General features: G+C 37.0%; 1 protein-coding gene across 1 annotated transcript in view; it reads right to left on the reverse strand.

The window, feature by feature from the left end:
* The window catches only part of LOC307181330 (glutamate carboxypeptidase 2-like), a 64,173-nt gene extending 44,929 nt beyond the window's left edge, over positions 1 to 19,244 (reverse strand). The window contains exons 1-4 of the mRNA XM_079946617.1: positions 18,795 to 19,244; positions 16,478 to 16,583; positions 13,272 to 13,458; positions 8,671 to 8,772 (exon numbers count right to left, since the gene is read on the reverse strand). Of these exons, the coding sequence (XP_079802743.1) occupies positions 8,671 to 8,772; positions 13,272 to 13,458; positions 16,478 to 16,583; positions 18,795 to 18,912 (513 nt within the window). The 5' untranslated portion in view covers positions 18,913 to 19,244. The remainder of the gene's footprint in view (positions 1 to 8,670; positions 8,773 to 13,271; positions 13,459 to 16,477; positions 16,584 to 18,794) is intronic.
* Between the last annotated feature and the right edge of the window lie 4,593 nt (positions 19,245 to 23,837).

A 23,837-nucleotide genomic window follows, 5' to 3' on the forward strand; every position in this document is an offset into this window, starting at 1 on the left:
TAAATACTAAACTATGATAAACTTAAAACTAGAAACAAATTAGATGCAGAAAGCAAACCCCAAGTCTACAGTTGCTCCCAAAGTCCACTGCCTCAGTTTTGGGATGATTCATTGTCTATTGAGTTATTCCACAGATGCAGGGCACATCAAATTGATTGTGGAGATTTAATCCACTGCTCCCGAGGCTGCACAGAGAGATTTCCCCTTCTCTTCTTTGTTCACATAGCTCCTGGGATTCAGCTTTGGTTTTGACCCCGCATCTGCATGTAGGTCGCCCTCTGGTGTCTGTTCTTCACCCAGACAGGAGGGGGTTAAAGTAGCGGCTGATATGGGGGCTCTGGCTCACTCAGGCCAGAGGGGTACAGAACGTGAGGCGAGCCTGCAATGGCAGAGGCCAGCATGACATTGCAACAGCTTGAGGGCATCGTGTGCTCTCGCGGGGAAGTTGTCCCTGGGTCACAAGCCCCTGGCAGTGACGGGCTGCACTGGCTCCTGGGAGGGGAGGTGTGGATAGTGACCTCGCACACAGGATTCTTTTTTTTTTTTAACATCTTTATTGGAGTATAATTGCTTTACAATGGTGTATTAGTTTCAGCTTGATAACAAAGTGAATCAGTTATACATATACATATGTTCCCATATCTCTTCCCTCTTGCATCTCCATCCCTCCCACCCTCCCTATCCCATCCCTATAGGTGGTCACAAACTACCAAGCTGATCTCCCTATGCTGTGGCTGTTTCCCACTAGCTATCTTTTTTACTCTTGGTAGTGTATATATGTCCATGCCACTCTCTCATTTTGTCACAGCTTACCCTTCTCCCTCCCCATACCCTCAAGTCCATCCTCTAGTAGGTCTGTGTCTTTATTCCCATCTTACCCCTAGGTTCTTCATGACCTTTTTATTTTCTTTGTTAGATTCCATATATATGTGTTAGCATACGGTATTTGTTTTTCTCTTTCTGACTTACTTCACTCTGTATGACAGACTCTAGGTCCATCTACCTCACTACAAATAACTGTTTCGTTTCTTATTATGGCTGAGTAATATTCCATTGTATATATGTGCCACATCTTCTTTATCCATTCAACTGTTGATGGACACTTAGGTTTCTTCCATGTCCTGGATATTGTAAATAGAGCTGCAATGAACATTTTGGTACATGACTATTTTTGAATTATGGTTTTCTCAGGGTATATGCCCAGTAGTTGGATTGCTGGGTCATATGGTAGGTCTATTTTTAGTTTTTTAAGGAATGTCCATACTGTTCTTCATAGTGGCTGTATCAATTTGCATTCCCACCAACAGTGCAAGAGGGTTCCCTTTTCTCCACACCCTCTCCAGCATTTATTGTTTCTAGATTTTTTGATGATGGCCATTCTGACCAGTGTGAGATGATATCTCATTGTAGTTTTGATTTGCATTTCTCTAATGATTAATGATGTTGAGCATTCTTTCATGTGTTTGTTGGCAATCTGTATACCTTCTTTGGAGAAATGTCTACTTAGGTCTTCTGCCCATTTTTGGATTGGGTTTTTGTTTTTTTGTTATTAAGTTGCATGAGCTGCTTGTAAATTTTGGAGATTAATCCTTTGTCAGTTGCTTCGTTTGCAAATATTTTTCCCATTCTGAGGGTTGTCTTTTGGTCTTGTTTATGGTTTCCTTTGCTGTGCAAAAGCTTTTAAGTTTCATAGGTCCCATTTGTTTATTTTTGTTTTTATTTCCATTTCTCTAGGAGGTGGGTCAAAAAGAATCTTGCTGTGATTTATGTCATAGTTTTCTGCCTATGTTTTCCTCAACATCTAAGAGTTTGATAGTGTCTGGCCTTACATTTAGGTCTTTAATCCATTTTGAGTTTATTTTTGTGTATGGTGTTAGGGAGTGTTCTAATTTCATTCTTTTAAATGTAGCTGTCCAGTTTTCCCAGCACCACTTATTGAAGAGGCTGTCTTTTCTCCACTGTATATTCTTGCCTCCTTTATCAAAGATAAGTTGTCCATATGTGTGTGGGTTTATCTCTGGGTTTTCTATCCTGTTCCATTGATCTGTATTTCTGTTTTTGACACACAGTATTCTTGGTGGCTGCAGTAGCAGCCTTAGCATTTCATGCCTGTCTCTGGTGTCCGAGGCTTGCGCCCGTCTCTGGAACTCATTTAGGCGGTGCTGTGAATCCCCTCTCCTCGCACACCCTGAGGTCTTTTGACTCTTTGGCAGTTCCAAACTTTTTCCCGGACTCCCTCCCAGCTAGCTGTGGCGCATTAGCCCCTTTCAGGCTGTGTTCAAGTAGCCAACCCCAGTCCTCTCCCTGGGGTCTGACCTCCGAAGCCCGAGCCTCAGCTCCCAGCCCCACCTGCCCTGGCACGTGAGCAGACAGGCCTCTCGGCCTGGTGAGTGCTGGTCGGCACCGATCCTCTGTTCGGGAATCTCTCCACTTTGCCCTCTGCAGCTCTGTTGCTGTGCTCTCCTCCATGGCTCCGAAGCTTCCCGCCCCCTGCCCACCCCCGTCTCCACCAGTGAAGGGGCTTCCTAGTGTGTGGAAACTTTTCCTCCTTCACAGCTCCCTCCCAGTGGTGCAGGTCCCATGCCTATTCTTTTGTCTCTGTTTTTTTCTTTTTTCTTTTGCCCTACCCAGGTACATGGGGAATTTCTTGCTTTTTGGGAAGTCAGGTCTTCTGCAAGCATTCAGTAGGTGTTCTGTAGGAGTTGTTCCATATGTAGATGTATTTTTGATATATTTGTGGGGAGAAAGGTGATCTCCACATCTTACTCCTCCACCATCTTGAAGGTCCTCTCCCCCCTTTATTTTTTTAATTTTTTTATTTTTTTTATTTTTTTATGTTTTTTTTGTGGTATGTGGGCCTCTCACTGCTGTGGCCTCTCCCATTGTGCAGCACAGGCTCCGGACGCTCAGGCTCAGCGGCCACGGCTCACGGGCCCAGCCGCTCCGCGGCATGTGGGATCTTCCCGAACCAGGGCACGAACCCGTGTCCCCTGCATTGGCAGGCGGACTCTCAACCACTGCGTCACCGGGGAAGCCCCCCACCTTTATTTTTAAGTTGACATCTGAAATTTTTTGGCATGTCTTTAAGTTGTGGTGAACAATGCAATTTCCAGCACATTATAAATATTAACATTTTCAGAAGTAGTCTTGCCTCACTTTTTATTTATATCCAAAGGAATTTAAATATTATAATGATTTTTTATTCAATATCATCCACTTTAAAACCACACTCTTCAGTCAGAATTTTATCATCGCTTTTTCTCCTTGAAGTTGTATTTGCCCGTTTCCCTAAAGCATTTTACTCTAAAGTAAAATGTGTTTGTGCTGGACACCAGTGCGTTGGTGTCGATTCCCCTTCACTGAAGATGTTCTTGCTCCTGCTGCAGGGCAGGCTCTCTGCAGGCAGCCTTCAGGAGTCAGCCCCTTGCTTACAATCAGCTACAGACAGCCACCTTGTTCAAGGTCATGCCCCTTCTTAGGATGCACATGTTCAATGACTGATCGATGTGGGAATATGAATACCTGGACATCTTTGTCCAGCCCAGGCCAATCTTGAAAGGCTATTCTGACTCCAGAGCTGCCCATTGGGTCAGCTGAGGCTGTCCTTGAGCTAGCACTGAGGTGCAGCTTCTCCCTCTGCCTATTCCAGCTTCCTTCTCCTCCCTGCTACAGATATTGATCCCAAGAGAACATTCCTTAATAACCATCTAGCATGCTAAATTCCATTTCAGTTTCTGTTACCTAGAATCTGGGTATATTTGCAAGTCTTTTATTAATCACTGCCAAACTTGCCTTGATTAAGAATGTGTGTGTGTGTGTGTGTGTGTGTGTGTGTGTGTGTAGTGCTTAAAAATATTTATTTCCTATGACAAGCTGTACATGTTAAGAAAATTCTTCAAGAGTAATTTACTATTATAATTATTAGTAGTATCAATTGAGCCTAACAACATCATTACAAACTTTTATAAATAATACATACCTAAGCATAAAATTTTACTTGAAATACAACTTTTAGTGCTATGGGATGTTAAAACATTAGGTCATGGATCTACGGATGAATAAATTATTTCCAGAATGAGTCAGGACTCACTCTCAGTTTTATTTACATTTCTTGTTTTTAGACAAGTTCTGAGAAACCTCAGGATGGGGATGATAAAAAATGGAATTTCCTTATATTATTTAAACTCTTTCCAAGTTACAACTCCTAAATCTCACACTGATCTTTTATCCAAGTTAATTCTAATGATACCAGCTGGAAACTCAATTAGGCTCATCTTTAATTTTGTTCAACTATAAACCATTTGACTTGCCAAATCTTTGTTACCCAGCTATTAGAATCTTTCACTATTGTCTCTTTGTTTGGAGCCCCAGAGCTTGTTTTTACTACTCAGAGATATTCTTCATCTTGTTTTAGGATGAATGAGTGATGTCTCTCATTCATAAAATAAGATAAAAATAACTGTAAATAGGGAGGTGGAGACAGAGTACTACTGGGACCTCACCACGGGCTAGGTCTCAATACCATGGAAGAGTCCACTGAGAAATTGATGATGCAACTGATTTATTTAAAACGATCCTATGTCTGCCTTTGGAAAGTCTTCACATACCCTAGAGTTTGAAGTCCCTGTCCTACACGATTTCTGATATCCTATCATTTTATTTTGGTTATTATTTTCCTCTTTAACTACATCTCATAACATGTGCACAACAAATTTATAACATATTGACATAAGGTTGTTTCCAAGCTGATTTTAGGATTCATTCCACAAAACTGTTGAGGGCATATCATTCTAGGAATTAGGGATACAGCAAATCCCTGTCCTTGAAGAAACTTACATTCATGTGGAAAGCAGAGAGATAAGATAATAAACAATAAAATTAATAACTAAGTAAATTGTATATTATATTAAAAGGTGATTAGTTCTGTAGAAAAATTCAAAAAAAAGTTTAAATACAGTAGGCAAACAGGGAATTTGTACTGTACTCAGTTGGGTGCAATTTTTGAAAAAGAGAGAAAGTCTATTGAGAAGGTGACATCTGAATCTTTGCTTCAGTAAAAGGATTAGTTTTAGCTATTACTTTTCCTCCTAAGACCAATGCAATATTAATGCACTATTGATGATAGCACTGTATGTCTGATTTATAACTGTTAGTCTTCTCTGGAGCTCACTCTTATACTACTGTGAATACAAAGCCATTAACCAATTTGGTTTCAGTGAATTTTGTTTTAGTGTAAATGTTCTACTTGAAATTTATTCATATTTAATATCACCAACTTTGAGAAGACTTCTGTAAATGTCTGTAAATTGTGGCTATCTTTTAATAAATCTGCACTCCTCACAAAGCAAATTATGATGGAGAAGGGATTGGAGAAGATATTAGTTTGCAAATGACAGTAAACTTTGAAAATGAAAACAAGTGTGGACAGATAGGCCCTCTCGGCACTTCACAAATGCAAGTTGTCACTGCTAGTTAGAAAAAAATATTTATTTTCAGACAATGACCTTCTTGTAAAATTTACACTGTACCATTGTTCTATAACTGGGAATAAATACAATCTTGCACTGTTAGCCTACAATTTTCCATTTCTTTTAAGCTTCCATCTTCCTGCTCTTGTTAATAGAGACAGAATTGGGACGTGAGACCAGTGGTTCTCAAACCATGGATCTTGAACCAGCAGAATCAACAATATCTAGCAACTTGCTGGAAACAAACTCTCAGGCTTCACCCAAGACCTACTGAAACTCAGGTGATGGGAATCAGAATCTGTGTTTTATATGATTGTTTATAATTTCCTTTGCTGTGCAAAAGCTTTTAAGTTTCATTAGGTCTCATTTGTTTATTTTTGTCTTTATATCCATTTCTCTAGGATATGGGTGAAAAAGGATCTTGCTGTGATTTATGTCATAGAGTGTTCTGCCTATGTTAGGTGCAAGAGGGAGGGGATATGGGGATATATGTATACATATAGCTGATTCACTTTATTATACAGCAGAAACTAACACAACCTTGTAAAGCAATTATACTTCAATAAAGATGTTTAAAAAAATAATGAATGAGGAAATTAATAAAGACCCAAAGTGTGAAAACATAAAGAGAACACTGGACAATATCACAATTAAAGAATCCTTTTCAGTAAAAAGCAACATAAATAACATGAACAAATATAGGTGAAAACTTAGGAGAACCTGTTTGCAATATCTAAACCAATAGGACATGAATAACTAAAATATTTAAGAAACCTCTGAAGTTAATAAGAAAAAGTCCAGAAACTCAACAGGAAAAGAAGACTATAATTAATCATTTCACAGAGCAAAAACACAGCATAGCTAATAAATATATTTGGAGATGTACAATCTTATTTGTAATAAAAAAATGTGAATCAAAATAAATTAAAACAACAACAAAACAATTAGATGAGCAAAATTTAGAAAGTTACATAACTTCAGCCATTGATGAAAATGTGAGGAGAAAGGAACACTCATACAGTATTGGAGGGAGCAGTATACTGCTACACTCTTGACAGTGTGAAATGAAGTATTCCCTACAAACCAGCAATCCCATACCTGGTTTAGTTTACACAGAGAGCCCATACATGAGCATATTCACTCCAACACTGTTTGTGGTAATTTAAATTTAGAGGCAAACCACGTGTTTGCCACTAAGAGAATGGATAAGTTACATGTGGTGTGCATGATAACATGGGATAACATGCAACTGTGAAAAGTAACAAACTACTCTGACATAAAGCAATAGATTAAAAAAAAAGTTGATTGAAAAACAGTAAGAGACCAAGTAAGACCTAAGGTATAATATTATTTGCGTACATTTAAAATACACCAATCACAAAATTAAGGCCATGTTTTTGTAAGAATACATACATTTCTAAAAGTATAAATACATTAGAGTCAGTGGCAGGGTGTAGTGGAGTGGAGAAGAGGAATGAGATTGAAAATAGGGATGAGAGATGAAAGGAAAGAAATTAAATTAGGGATCTTACATGGACCCATTATTATTATTCCTTGAGGAATAAGTCTAGGTGACCTCAAGACACCTGAGTTTTAAAATATACTATATCTTCATTCCCAATTTTATATAACTTATTTCTATGTCATGTCAATTATGAAATAATTATAGTGATTATAAGCATTCTATTTATGTGCAAATATTTAGGGAGAATTTTTCTAATACTGTTCCCTTAACTATGATGTTAACTACTCATTTGAAGTAAATTTCATACAACCAATAGAAAATATTCTATTCTAAGTTTGTGAGAGTTTTTAAATTATAAGTTAATCAAATATTCAAAACATTAGAAAACAATAAAAATAGTGTTTTTTAACTTTACTTATTAAAAAACATGGCATTGCCAAATATTAAATCATCCTTATATTCTTGCAATAAATTTTAACTCATTGGTGAAGATAGAACGTTAAATGTCAATTCAATTCTAAATGTAAATTTTTTACTTAGGATGTTTCTGATGATAGTCAAGCCCTTATCTCCCTATTGAATGATATTTCAATATGCCCAATTGTCTATTAGCAACTTCTTGAAATATATCCTAGGCACCTCAAACTCAATATGTCCAAAACTGAATCTACTTAATGTAAATATTACGGTAGGAGATATAACATTTTAAAAGACATTAATAAATTATATTCAACTGTTTCAAATTTAACTTTCTTATAAAAAAACAAAGTACTATGCAAGAATCTGGGGATTTACTGTAAAATCTCAGATGATAGTTATACACACTGCTTTATTCTTTTTTTTTTTTCTTTGGTACATGGGCCTCTCACTGTTGTGGCCTCTCCCGTTGCAGAGCACAGGCTCCGGACGCTCAGGCTCAGTGGCTATGGCTCACGGGCCAAGCCGCTCCGCGGCATGTGGGATCTTCCCGGACCGGGGCACGAACCCATGTCCCCTGCATCAGCAGGCGGACTCTCAACCACTGTGCCACCAGGGAAGCACCCACACTGCTTTATTGAGTAAACCACGTAACATTTTCTAAAATGGACATTCGTACTCTTCACTTGAAAATGGCAACAATTTCAAATTCTCATTCAAGTTCTTTGAAACTTAATCCAACTTATACAGTGGTAGTAAGATATGTAGTATTTTCATACAATGGAAATTACTTGGCAATAAAAAGGAACAATCTACTGATAAATGCAAAACATGTGAATTTCACAGACCCTATGCTTAGTGAAAGAAAATAGACACAAATGATTACATGCTATCAATTCTATCTATATGAATTTCTAGTATAGGCAAAACTAATCAAAGATGGCAAAAAAAAATCAGAAGAATGATTGCCTTGAGAGTGTGTGGAGTTGATTGAGAAGGGGCTCAAAAGTACTTTCTGAACTGATAGTAGTATTCTATATGTTGATGGGGTTTGCATTACACAGGTGTATGCATTTGTCAAAAGTCCATAAATGTACATTTTGGATTTCTCCATCTCAGTGTAGTAAATTTTATCTTAAAAAACACTATGAACACAAAATAGTATGTATTCCTTTTTATTACTAAGAAATTCTATTTCTTAAATATAAAAAAAGGTGAATTTGGATTACATCAAAAACCTCCTTAATACCTCTTTAATTATTGCCTGTATGTATAAGGAAGTTCTCTTTGTTATTTTTATTTTATTGCATGCATTTTTACCTCTGGCATTCCTTGTGGAGAAAAGGCACTGAAAGGTGGAACAACATCTGAAACATTTTCATATCCTGGAGGAGGTGGTTCAAATAATGATGTGTTGAAAATCTAGAGAAACAAAATATAATAATCAGAGGCAAATCAGGTAAAGTTTCATTACTATGACCAAACAAGGAAATGTGTACTATCTCTTTCTGTCAGTAGATGGTTAATGAAGCCTTTGGTATTTTAAAGATACAGATCAAAGAGCCAGCACTGTGCTAGAGGCTATGAGGATTTCATGAGATGATAAACTTAGAGACCCTTAGAGGATGTATAAGCACTAGCTTTAGATTTAGAAGGAAAACTATAATTCCCAAATAAAAAAAACAGTGTACAATATTCTTAGTCACTTATAAAAATGCTAAGATAATTCCTTGGGAGCAAATTAATGTTAAATTCACTTTGAACCAAATATAATATAATCTTTCAAGTGTATCACTGTCATTGTTAAGTAGGTATCAATTTTTTTTTTAGGTTCCAAACCACTACCTCTAAAAGAGAGCTCCAAGCTACAGGAAGAAGAAACTGACAGAATTCCAAAGGGAAATAAAAATAATCCACCACTATAGTGAGATAATCTAACATTCCTTTCCCAGCAATTAATAAAGATTGCAGACAAAATAAGACTACATCAAGGATAAAGGTGATTTTAGCCAAACAATTAACAAACTTGAACTAATGAACAAATATAAGATCATTAAACTCAACAGCTGAATACAATTTTTTCAAATAAACACAGAACATTTATAAAAATTGACCACATAATAGGCTATAAAGGAAGCCTCAACAATTGCTAAATGACTAGTGTCATACAAACCACATTATCTGATCACAATGTAGTTAAGTTAGAAAATCAGATGAAACCGAGAGTGGAATAACTTTTAAATTTGGAATTTTAAAAATACCCCTAAATAGCTCCAAGGTTCAAAGATGAAAACATAGAACTTAGAAAATATTAAGATATTAATGATAACTAAAACACTTCTCCAAACTTGTGAGATCTAGTTGAAGTGGCTCTTAGAAGGAAATTTATGGTTTTAAATACTCATATTAGAAAAGAAGAAAGGTTGAATATCAATAAATTAAGTATTCAACTGAAAATGTTACAAAGAACCGCAAAATAGACACCAGGAAGGTAAAAGAGGAAATTATATTAAGTAAGAACAGAATTAATGAAACATAAAACATATATACAAGAAATGATTGCCAAAGCTGAAGGTTTATTCTTTGAAAATACAGGTAAAATTGACATATCTCTGTCAATGTCAATAAGAAAAAAATATAAGGTAAGCACAAATAAATAATATTAAGGGTTGAAAAAAATTCATATCTATAGATGTTGAACAGATTCAAAAAGGTAATAAGAAACTACTAGGAAGAACTGTGCCAATAATTGAAATCTTAGATGAAATGGAAAAATGCATTTTAAAAAATTTATTAAAACTGACATAAGGATGCATTTTTTAAAACCTAAATAGTCCTATAACAATAAAAAAAATTGAATCAGTACTTTAAAATCTCCCACAAAACAAAGTATCAAAACCAACTGGTTTTACTTTGAGTTTGAAAGTAAAAGATTAAGTATAACACAACGTATTTCAGAGATTAAAAACTCAGCTCATTTTATAAGGCAAGTCTAATCTAGAAATTATACCCCAATAAGCAAATTGCAGAAATACAGGCCAAACATGCTATGAATATAAACTGAATATATATAGATATACGAGTTGAAAACTACTACTGACTAATATTACAAATTTCAAAAATGTAAGATAAGTCTAATATTAGAATATCATTTAATATAATTATCATTGTGAAAAAGAAAAATTATACGCTCATCTCAAAAGATATCCAAAAAAAAGAAAAAAAGTGTTGATAAAATTCAACATAAATCCATGACAAAAAGTCTTAGTAAACTTGGAAAGGAAGTGAATTAACGTAACCTGATATAAATATCAAAATTAAGGTGAAACATTAAAAACGTTCAAGTCAAGGACACCTGCTATCACCACTCATTTTTAATGTTAAACTATAAGTCCTGGTCCGTGCAGTAATGCAAAGGGTTGTGGGAGATGGGGAGTGACTCTGAGCTGACATTATATTGTACTGACTAGAGCACCAGTTACCTACTTCTGATGCTGATAGAACCTAAAATGACACCAAATCAACTACTACTCTTCAAAAATTCCCATATCTTCCATCTTTCCTATAATTTTTCTGTGGTCCACATAGGGTACAAATGCAGCTGAATCACTGGGAAAGATTATAAGAAAAACTATACTAAAGTGCAATAAAAATCCATCTAGAGACAAAGTCATCCCATCAGCAAGTCTTTCAGCCAAGGAAGTACTCAAGCTCGTCTCACTTGATTTGCCTTTATGGTAATCTTCAATTTTACAACACCACTGAGCACGTGGATTTTACATCAAGTTTATGAGTTATTCTAACAACTAGGAAAAGTTTCTTAAGGTAATGGAAAAGAGTCTTTTGGGTGACTTTATCAAAGGTAGACAATACACCAGTGAGCACTGCTCACTATCCAAAATTCACTAATATAGCCTCAAATTATGTATTCTGAGTATAACTAAAATAATTTTGGTTTACAAATTTCTATTTACTTTTTTGTGACATAAAAAAGGCAATATATATACTTCAATCCATATGGCACGTTATCCTTATGTAAACAAAGATGAAATAATGCATATAGTATTAAAAATATTTCTTGCAGAATCTATAAAATGCTAATCATATTTGTTGCCTGTGGGAAGGGGAACTCCTCTGTGTCGTGCAGGAAAGTAAAAGTTTGCAGTTTACCACATAGCTTGGCTATGAATAGTCACAATAATTAAACTGGGAGATGGGGACACAGTAAAAGAGCATTTGTAGTTGGGGTGAGAATAGAGCTGAACTGTCACAAGGTCAAAAGATAGTGCCTGAATTTGAAACACAAGCAATACAAGCATGTCATTTAAAGAAACAGAAGTAAATACCAAAAGAACCACTCAGTGCTGAACAGTGATTGCCTCAGGGAAGGGGGATATAGAGGGGCCCTTAGGAGAACTGTGTGATTCTTTTTGTGCAGGTAAAACTTGGGTAAAAATAAAAATGATTTAATGATATAACTTCCAAACAAGTTAATAAGCTTTTGGCAGCTAACACCATTCAGGAAAATCTCCAAAATGAAACTTCTACAAGTTAGGTTTATATTAAGTGACAGGCTTTAGAAATTTCATAAGTGCTTATAATAGCAAAAAGAAACAATGAAATGAAATAAAAGCAAAGGTACAGTCAAAATTGGAAGTGAAGAGCAAGGAAAAAAGAAGAGAATTGAAAGTTTGCTATTTTCCTCATTGCACACAATTGCCAAATTTGATAGATCGAATTTGGTTTAAGTATGTGTATTTTTTAACATTACCAATATTTTATTACATCATTAAATAATCTTCCTAAATATACATTTAAAGACCCCTTAATACTTAATTATATAGATATGACCCTGCTTATTTAATAAAGGTTATGGGACCATAGGAAGTATATCAGTATTTCCCATACCTACCTTAAAAATATTTTTAAAATTTTGAAATAGTTTGATAATATTTTTTAAAGTTAAACAGTATTAACTACTATAATTGAAAATAGTGAATATGGAAACTTTCAACTCATATTAGGAAATTTAGCATGGGATTACATCACTGACTGTAAAACAACATATAAATTATTAAGAAGAGGCTGATTCATTAGTCAATAAGGGGAGGTGATTAAAAATTTATATATACTTAAATCACATGACATTTTTAGTTGACTGATCAAACTGAACATATCTGAAGCTATATGCAATTTAGAAGGCCCAGCTAACCAAAGGACTGAAAGAAGCTATCCAGAGTAAAAGGGGCTACTTTAAATATGGTAGATGTAAGGCAAATAGGGATGAATGTTGAGTTATATTTTATGAGCTTTCATATTGAATATATATCGTGATAAGAAATACCTCAATTACTTGTATTATCTTCTTTCCCAAGTGCCCTAACTAGCAAAGAAGATTGTAAATTTTTTAGTGTAGATATAATTCTATAGTATTTCTGTCCAAATTCTCCTCCTTCCAAATGCCCACACCCAAGTTCTGGGCGCAGAGCTGAACACATGATCATATGAGATTTAATCATTAAGTACAAATAAAAACCTGCTAGCTCAAACAGCACTTCTCTGAATTCTCTAGCATCTTCAAATCTATGCATGATCTTTTATAGTCCAAATCTTTCAAAATTGTATCAATTTAGTTGCTTAGAAGTTTACTGATATATCATATTTTATATTAGTGTACAATACTAAAACACAGAAAATAGCAAATGTCATCAAACATCAATTTTTCAGAATCTTTCCAACATCACATAAATTCAAACATCATAAGAAAGAGCTGGCACCAGTAATAAGATTATAAAAGGCATCACTCACAAGTGTCAATATTGATTTCTACCAGTATTTGGAGATGGTAGAGGGCATTCTTTCACATAAGGTATTTCAAAATAGTAGACCGGGGGGCTTATTTTTTCTTTCTTTCTTTTTACCTCATTTCCATCTTCATCAATTATTGAGATGTAGTTGGGATGAGTCTTATTTGGATAGGACAACAGGACATCATAATGGGCTAACTCAACAGAATCCAGGCCAAATTCTTTCCACTGAGATTGAATTTGCTTTGCAAGCTGAAAGTTTTGTTCTGTTCCAGCTAAATGTGGTATCCGTGTAAAATTGCTGTTGAAAAAAAATTGAAAGTGGTTAGAAATTTTTAGTCAGACTTTATCTTAAATCAACAACCAAATAAGGCTGATTTACATTAAAAAAAAATTTGAGGTGTTATACTTTACAAAAGCAAAGTAGGGCTTCTCTGGGGGCACAGTGGTTGAGAGTCCGCCTGCCGATACAGGGGACACGGGTTTGTGCCCCGGTCCGGGAGGATCCCACATGCCGCGGAGCAGCTGGGCCCTTGAGCCATGGCTGCTGAGCCTGCGCGTCCGGAGCCTGTGCTCCGCAATGGGAGAGGCCACAATGGTGAGAGTCCCACGTACCACAAAAAATAATAATAATAATAAATAAAAAATAAAGGAGAGAAGGAATTATATATGTTGCTAAAGAAAAAAAAACCCTCCCCTGAAAGCCACCTGGGATTTCTGGTCTTTTGAGCATAAGCTGTCTGTTCTCCCTGTTTGACGCCCTACAGTAAATGCTGGACTCCTTCACCTCAACCTGGTGGCAGTAGACTGGCTTTGCTGCACAGCAGGCTAGCAGACCCAAGTTTGGTTAGGTAACATTATGAGTGAAATTCCTGGTAAAAGTTTTGTCATTCCCACCAAGATGCAATGGTGTTCTATGATCAGGTTTAGAACCCACTCATTTGGAGCAAAGTTAATCCTGAAAATGATGAGTAGGAAAAAAGATTTGTTTCCAAGGATAAATAAATCAATTGGCCACAAAATCAGTGTATTACAGGTTTTGCCACTAACTTGTTGTGTAATCCTGGCCATGTCTTCAATTTCTCATCCATACATGGGGAGAATATTGCTACCTCACTAATTCACAAAGATTTGAGGCTCAATTAGACAATTGCTAAGAAACAGAAGTTCGTTTTTTTTTTTTGGTTTTAATCAATTGAGAAGTGTGTCACACTGTCTTGATTCTATTAGAATATCCAGTTATTTTCTAATAAGAAGAAGAATTTACAAATTATCCAAAATAGCCAACAACATGTATTAACAAAACAAATAGGCTCATACATCTCTGTCTGGCTAGAAAAGTTTATATATGTTCCAAGGATCATTATGTTATCTCAGTTAATAAAGGGAGCTATTGGTATTCCTGTTTTCATACATTGCATCTGGTTTACAAATGCACAGTGCTTGGAGAAGTTAGATGACCTAAAGACAGCCAGTGAAAGACGGAACTGGCATTCAAATGTAGATCAGTGAAAGCTAAGACACTCTTCTGAAATAATCTTGTCTTTCAGAACTGGGTGGAGAAGGAAATTCCCTCTAAAGACATGCAAAATAGTGAACAGATCTGAGAATTTAACTAGATGTTACAAAACAAAAGGGAAAACTAGGACAACCTTGCACCCCAAGGAAGACTGAAAAGGCAGCCCCTACTTAACGTGCTGCCCCAGCCACTATTGAGAGTCAGGTGACTTAGAAGTAGTAGAGAATTTTTAGTAGTAAAGCGAAGGATTAGAAAGGGGAAAAAGACAGAGGATCTGAGGCTTTAATGACCCCTAACCTAAGGGTCTAAATAGACTGAAAGCACTCTGATGGACAAATGGCAAATTGGAATTCTGGAGAGTCCAGGAGGCTTCTGGAGGTTCCGTGGTCCTTGGAGGGGTGAGTGGGGGGTTCTGTTAATCTCTTTCTTTTGTTTGTTAATGATGCAAATCCTTGAGTTCTAAACAGTTAGAGGAGCTTGGTCAAGGCCACGGAGAATAAGCAAGAAGCTGACAGCCCAGAAAGTGAGCTAGAAGAAGGCATTCATTTTCTTTCTTTGCTGGTCACTCCATCTCACAGGTTAGAAAAGGAAAAATGAAGCAGAGGCAGCACCCCTGTCTAGGAGTGAAGATTATATCTCACCAGACTTCCACTTTTATTATACCTATTATACATAATTATAGTAAAAGAAGTGCAAGAGGCAGAAGGAGTTCCACAAAATTTAAGCTTCTGGGTCTCTCACTTGAAATGGCCCTTCCAAAGACTTGATAGATGCCCTAGCAAATTTTATTCATAGTTTTAATTCTATCATAATTAAATAGACATATGTGTTTGTATGACTATGTGTAGGTACATCTATACATATATATACTTACTTGACTGTTTTTACATAAAATTATAACTTGTATTCACTAAGCAGTCCTTTAATCGTTATCAGGACTTCAAGTATGTCACTTTGAAAAACCTAAGCATTCCAATCAATTATTCAATAAAAGTGTTTTATTTTTAGTTGCCTTGCAAATACTTTTTAAAATTTACTCATTTACCTCTTTTTCCCTACACCAGGGATAGCTATTTCAGGAAATAGGGAGCTGGTTTCTACACTAGGTCACATATATGCTCTCTAATTTCATGCTCATCAGAACAATATCACTATCCCCATTTTATAGAGGTGAAAATGATGCCTCAGGAAGGTTAAGTATTCACTCAAACTTACTTTAATATCAGTGGGCGAAGATGGAATTTAAACTTGCGTATGTCTGACTTCGAAGTCCAAAATTTATTCTTTTCACTAAAATATACTATCTTCCTCTGAAACAGGAGTCAGCAAACTATGTTTCACTGACCAAATCCAGCTCACTTCCTTTCTTTGTACAGCCCACAAGCTAAAAATGGTTATCACATTTTAAATAGGTGAAAAAAATCAAGAGGAATAATATTTTGTGACATATCATTTATATGAAATTTAAATTTCAGTGCCTACAAATGAAGTTTTATCGAAACTGTCACACTTATTCAATTACGTATTTACTATCACTTTTTTGGTGCTACAATAGCAGAGCTGAGTAGCTGGGACACAGATCAGCTGGCCTACAAAAGCTGGACCTTTACAGAAAAAGTTTAGTGACACCTGCTTTAAAAAATCTATCATGATAAAGTTCAGCTGAAGGTACAATCCTCTCCAGATGAAACATGATACAAGATCTTCAGTAATAAAACCTTTTTAAAAAGTCAGTTTCTGTTTATGAAATATTGAATCAAAACTTCTAAACAGAATAGTAAACTTTTAAGTATATGCTTACTACAAGAACGTCTTGATGTTCTCTGCTTTCAATTCATCCAAAAATGCTTTCTTCACATTATGCCGTGGAATGTTAGTAGCTTCACTGGAGGATTTTGTAAACCATCCTGTAAAATACAAACAAATATAGGAATGAGATTTGAGCTTATAGACAGGGCCTATTTTTTCTTATTATTGTATTTATCATATATAAAACATCAATGACCTCTGGTATTAACTGAGATTTTCCAAAGTTTCATTGCTCTTGCCTACTTCCATTGGAAAAAAAATCATGCAGACAGACTTAATTACAAATCAGTTGCAACATATTTTTAAATCCAATTTCAATAAGTATTGCTGTTATTCTAAGAAATGTTTTATGAAATTAGCGCTAAAATTGAAGATGGTTCAACTGATGGGAAAAATGAAGGCAAAGAGGAGATCCACCTTCTTTCTCTTTAAAGCTTCTATCCTCAGTGACGACGCCTCTGCTGACCCAGAATAAGCATTTAGTAAATGTTTGTAATGAATTAATTATGAGTATATTTCAAGTACATAAATTATTTCAAAGAGTTGAAGGCAGTTCAGACTTGTAATTTGTTCTGGTTCTGAAACTAAAGCAAAATAAGCTTAAATATTTTGTGCTTGCAGTTGAAGTAGGCTTCAAAAGTTCAACTTCAGAGAGCTACAGTGAAACTCCAATTCACCCAACATCTCTGCAAGACACACAGTGAACAGAGACTAGAGCAATGGGTAGCCAGATAGCGTAGAGCCATTAGCCCTGGTAGTTGGCTTCGTGACATAGTTTATTTAGATAAATGATATGATCTGTGCATAAAATGGTTACCTAAATCACCCAGCTAGCTTTCATGGAGCTTTCTAGTTATTAATCACATACACGTTACACACATGCATATATACACGCATATTGAAATAAATGGTTGGCAGCCAATGCAAATACAGTTCCACCAGTATGTAAAATAAAGAGACTTGGATTAGACTGTAGGATAAGGGCACTCGGAGGATGAAATGCTTGAATCGAGATCTAAAAAATGAGCTGGATAAAAAGGACGGAGGCCTGTGGGAGGGAGGGAGCAGAGAATCCTAGGGAAAAAATTAACAAACATTAATAAAGAACCCATAGCCACTCAGCAGTGAATATAAGGGTGGGGCTGAGGGCAATACTGGGACGAATAAAATGCTTTTAAAAGATGCAGAAGACTTTAATCCTCATGCTACCCTTGCCCACGTTGTACAGCTGAGAAAACTGAAACTCGAGTTGAAGTGTGCCCTTAACGAGCACACTTATCTAAGCCCCACAATAACCCTAATATCCACACGCTAGTTATGAGCAGAGTGTGGCTCAAAGGTTACACAACAAGCAAGAAGAGGCTGAATTTGAGCCAGCTTAGTTGGTCTACGCCCTGGTCTTCTAAATCCCAGAAAGGGGACCCAGAATTCAGAGTAGGGCCGAACTACCAGGCTATACCTTAACGCTAGTCCTGTGCATTAATGTCCAGTTAGAAGCATCTCCTCACCAGAAAAGAATTTTTAAAAAGTGCCAATACCCCAGTACTGTGCCAGGAGCTTTAGATGCTATTTCGTTTACGATTCCCACTAACTTACAGATAGTATTCTTACAAAGGTTGACAAACTGTGGCTCAGAGAGACTCGGTAACTCGCTCAAGGACACAGAGAAGTTGCAGAGTTAATATTAGAATTTAAAAGAGTCTCAGCGAATCTGTGCTGCCCCCTGGTAATCATGGAGAGTTGGGTTAAGTCTGCAAATCAGTACACAGGGGAAAACGCTCAAGAACTGCTATTAAGGATCTGTTCAGAGCACTGACAATGTCAGCCGGTTAGCTCCTAAATGTTCCTCTTTATTTACTCCCCAGGACGAAAGAATGAGACAATAGGGCTCCCACGCAGCAGTGCCCTGAGTTCTACCTACTGTATACACGAAGCAGGTCCAGGCACAGGCACTAGATAAAGACCCCAAACAGGTAAGAGTCGTTTCTTGCAAAGCTCCTGGGACGACCTAGCAAATGCCCCCAGAGATCCGGCGCTCCTACTAAAACGTACCGATTGCTCGCAGGGCCCCAGCAGTTGGAACTTTCTCAAGTTCACTTTGAGTCTCTCCGTTCTACTCCTTACCCTGGGTGACTGTCTTAACAGTAGCCCGTCCAGCAACTTCCACCTAACTCGCGGGTGCTCGTCCCCACTTTCCCCCACCCCCCGGGAGACCGGGAGACCGGGAGACCAACAGCTGGCCCGGGAATCCCGCGAACCGCCAAACAGCCGGGTAGGCTCGGGGTTGTGCGTGGCGAGGGCCCCCGTACCGAAGAGGAAGCCGAGGACGAAGAGGCAGGCGGCCAGCACCAGGGCCCCAGCGCACAGCCAGCGCGGGCGGCGCCAGGCCACAAAGGTCGAGTCGGTTTCGCGCAGTAGATTCCACATCTCAGCGTGTGGCCGTCGGGGCCTCCGGGGACCGGTGTCTCTGCGGTGGCCACCCTGCTGCCTCGCGGGCGGCGGGGCAAAGGCTTCCTCCTTCGAGGGCCGCTTTTAGCAGTTCTGCAGCCTAGAGTCCACTCCCAGCCCAGTCCACTCGCACTCCCAGGGCACTCAAGGTTTCTCCGCCCCTGAAAGTATTTCTAGTTTACTCTCAACCAATCCCGGAGAGCAAGAGGCAGTATCAGTCCCCAGAAGAAGAAAACCCGGCCCCTTCGGAGGGGTGCTTAAAAAAAAGTTTAGCTTGAAAATTTCTAGCCCTTATTTTAAAATAAAGGAAAAGAAGGAAGAAAGGGAAGGAGGAAGCAAAGGACAAACTCTTCTCCTTTCTCCACTTCCAGACCACAATCCGATTCACAAAAAGAACACTAAGTACCCCGTAATTCAATAGAACGATCCTCTTTTGTCTGTCTAGGAAAATGCATGTTCCAGGCAAGTTGGTAGACTAAACTATTCCTCAAGAACTTTTTTCAGATCCGAAATCCTATTAAATACTATTATAGCCCTAAAAGGAGTAAAATCAAGTAGAAAACGGTGGTGTCCAGTTCTGGCACTGCTTTGGATATTCAGGGAGTGAATTTTGGTGTCAATGCCAGTTACCACTGTGCTCTTTTTCCTAATGAAGATCATTGATACTTATCAATTATTAGAGAATTATTCCTCCCTTTACATAGCACAACCATTTTTAAAGAAATATTATTGGAATTTGCTGAAGGCAGAGAGTACATCTCTTTATATATCAGAGCTGCCCTTGGCACTCTCTTACACTGTGGGTATGAAATCAGTCTTTGTTGAGTTAACCTGAAGAGTCAATCACACATAAATCTACCCGTTATAAATTCTTAAAAAAATATAACAATGATATCTAAAGGAGGACAATAACGACATGATTTATAAAATGAACGATGTTCTTATAATCTGTAAGGGAGACTGCATGCATGGCCTCTAGCTAGGAGTGCTTTATGGAAGCATTGCATCTAAAAGAATCGTGAAATACCAGCAGAGTTTGAACCAGGGGAGATGAGAAGAAACTTTGGGTCTGGGAGCCAGAGCGATAGTCAAGGAATGGCAGATAGTTTGCTTTGGGAAAGGGAGCGCACAGGGAGAGAGCGAGGAGACACGGGGCTACATCATAGAGAATGTTGGGTACTCTGATAAAGAATTTCTGAGCTGAGTGAAGAGATGTGGGAAAATTAAAATGTTAACAGTGAACCAAGACAACTACTAGATGACTTAGGACAGGAAAGGAAGGAGTTTCTTCAGCCCTTTCTAACAATAGCTTATATTTATTAAATGTCTCCTAATGTTCCTATTGTTAAATCTAACCAGGAATGGTGGAAGAATAATACTTACTGAGCACTTTCTAAATGAGCCACTTTATATACATCAACTCGTTTAATCATCTAATCATCGGCACCCTTCGTGGTTGATACTATCACCCTTCCCATTTTACATGTAGGAAAACTGAAATTTAATGAGATGAGATAAATCACTCAAAGTCACAAAGCTAAGACAAAATCCAAAGTGTGCCTTACTCTAAACCACTGTACTGCCTCCCTTGAGCATGGGCTGCATTTGCTAAGCTCTTTGCTTGTATTGGGAGGAACACTGGGCTTGGAGTCGGAAGACTTGGACTTAAGCTTTGGATCTGGTCCTGTCTAAGCCTTGTACCCTGGAGAGTCACATATTCGGTTTACTTGAATGTATCTTCTCATTTGTAAAATATAGGATCATCTAATAACATTATTAAGTACCATCTGTTAATAAAGATGTTCTGAAGGTCAGATGCGAGTATAATTGAGGGAAATTATATTTATTAAATATAAGAAGGGTTTTGAAGAATGTTACAACTACCTAACAATTTAATTAATACCCTTATGGTGAGCTGGGCTACATTTGAAGAAATCAGAGAACAAATGAACATCTGTCAAATCTTATTGAAAGGATTCGTTCTCTCCTCATGAAGCTTACAGTTTAGTGGGGAAAACATAGCTTTAAGAGTAATTAATGACTGATTAATATTATGAGCACATTGCACATGGCAGGCACTTGCTATATGCTTTACAGAATTATTTCATTTAATTATCAGGATTTAGCCCAAAAGAACTTGAAATCTCTAACAGGTGGTTTTGCAAGCCACACTAGATTTTTCTTTTCTTTTCTTTTCTTTTTTAAGCTGCTTTCTTTCTTTTTTTTGTATTTATTATTTTTGGCTGCATTGGGTCTTCGTTGTTGCACGAGGGCTTTCTCTAGTTGCGGCGAGGAGGGGCTACTCTTCCTTGCGGTGCGCAGGATTCTCACTGAGGCAAGCCACACTAGATTTTTCTGTTGCTACTATTTCTCTTTTACAGCTGAAGAAACTAAGCTTTAATGAAGTTGATTAACACCCACCTTCCCCCCCAAAAAACTTGGCACATGTTTGCTTTGATAAGCATTAGATCACACTGTACTTCCTTCTTCGACTATTGAGGAAAGATTGTAGATGATTCTTCATACAAGGACTTGTAGAAGAAGAATGCCAAACCCGTAAGATACGTTATTTTTCTTGATTGAAACATTTATCATACTATATTGTAACTGTGTTTCCTTGTCCATCTTCCTGGATGTTGTGAATTTTTTTTTGAGGTCAAGGACTTTATTTGATACATATTTATACCCATAATTCCTCTCACAAGATAGCTAGGAATGGCTATTTGTTTCAATTAACGAACAGGTGAATGATTGAACAGAAGAACAACTTTAATGTTCGAAAGGAAAACTATTTGCTTGATAATTCACTATGTATTATGTCACCTAATGACAAATGAAAAATCTGACATCCCTACACCTTGCCTGGGTTGCTATTTGAGATTTCAAAAGCATTGGTTTCATACAATACTCTCCCCAACCCTGCACCATTTACTTCCTTCACACATTCATTATGACTCATAAACTCCCAAGGAAAAATGAATACAACATCTGTTTAATAATGCTTTATTTTTGAAAGTGTCCAAAACTGCAAATGTACTCGTCTATGTGGACATCTTATTTCCACTTTCATATGCATAACTTCTTATATGGACGTATTATTTCCACTTTCATATGCATAATTTTTTCTCTCTTTAAAGATCCTGCTTAAAAATACCTATGTTATGAAGTCTCTTGATATTCATAGACATTTGGTACTAATATAGTGATCTCTACTTTTCCTTAATTTTGTGTCAGCCTTTTGTTACACATGTTACTCTCTTATTCCCTTTCAGATTTAAGCTTCTTGGTGCCAGGAACCATATCACGTTCCTGTCTATTTTCCAGAGTTATCACAATGCCTCGCATATAGAAACATCCTTTTGAATGAATGGATGACATGCTAAGTAAAGAAGCATTATGAGGTATAAGAGATCATTACTGTTACTGAAGAACTTTACTCAAAGGGGGAAGGCAGGACCTAAACGGAAAGATAAATAACAATACCAGAAAACAGAGATTATGAGCCAAAAGGAACAGCAATAGCTTGTGCTCAGGAAAGCATTCTGGGCTCCTTGTTTGTACCTAATGACTCCTATTAACATCATTAGCTTTTGTTTGAAGAACACCTTGAAATATTTCATAGTGCCATAGGCCCATCCATACACAAAAAATGTGTGGCTTTACTTTGTAGGTAGGTAGATAAGGAGAAATGTGACCTGATCATCCTCTTCCTCTCCCAGTGCAGGAAATAAGAGATTCAGAATAGAAATATTAAACAAAGGAAACGTAATACACTTGTATCTGCTACTCGTTATCAGCTCTTACAGAATCTCTAGACTGAAAGCTCCAAAGAGGAAGGGCTGTGCCTGACAGAGCACTTGGCACATAATACGTATACGATAAATACCTTTAAATGATTGAACAGTACAGCAACTATTAGATGATGAATAGTTATTACCTAGTTACAAAACTCTTTTAAACAATAGAACAGTAGAGTACAAAATGAAACTATTTAACTTTAATTCAGTAAAGAGAGAAAGCATTTTTGTCCTTTACTAATATATACTCATTTAGATATTTTATTCAGTCTGAAAGCCATCTCTTAAAATTATCAACATGGGCCAAGTACTGGGCTGCGTCACAGAAACACCAAATAATAAGATCTTTTTTTGCTTAAGCTGCGATTTCTGACTCTCTGGACTGTAAGGTTTGGTAAAAGCAGATGCTCAATAAATAGTAGCTATTATGATTCCCTACCTATGACTGGCTAGAATTGAATATATATAAATCAGTACAAAATAGTTGTGCTGGCTAACCAGCCCTGGAGAGAATGTGTATAATCCAACCTTGTTAGGCTGAAATGATTTAAAGCAGTCTTGACCAAGAAATCTTGGAATATTGCTGTCAACTCAAGTGGCAGGAAGCTTGAGAGCTCAAACAGAACAATGTTGTCAGATTAATTTCCCAAGGTCTCTACTCTGTTTTTGATTTCCCAACTCAGAAACCTTAAGTGGAATCCAGTGCACTATATAGTGATTCTAAATTCCTTAACAAAGCAGTGCAGGCTATCTAGATTTTGGATTCTTTTTGGCAACATCCTCCATTAACCGCCCTGTCGTGTACTCTAATGTAATTTCCTTAGTCTTGCTAACCTTCAGTTTGCTCATCTATAAAATAGTAATAATACAAGTTCCTGTTGCACGCGGTGGTTAAAAAGTTTAGCAGAAAAGCCTGGCACTTAGATCACTGTAAGTGAATAAGAGATGCTGTTGTTACGTATTTCAAAAAAATCATGTAAAATCATTATCTTATTTGATCAGATTATTTTAAGTAAACATCATATATGTACTTAGAAATCTCCTGTGTTTGAAACCAATACACTATCATTATGCTAACCTACACTTAAGAAAAAACTATTCTTATGA

This window comes from Stenella coeruleoalba (genome assembly GCF_951394435.1).
Source record: "Stenella coeruleoalba genome assembly, contig: scaffold_287, whole genome shotgun sequence".
Lineage (NCBI taxonomy): Eukaryota > Metazoa > Chordata > Mammalia > Artiodactyla > Delphinidae > Stenella > Stenella coeruleoalba.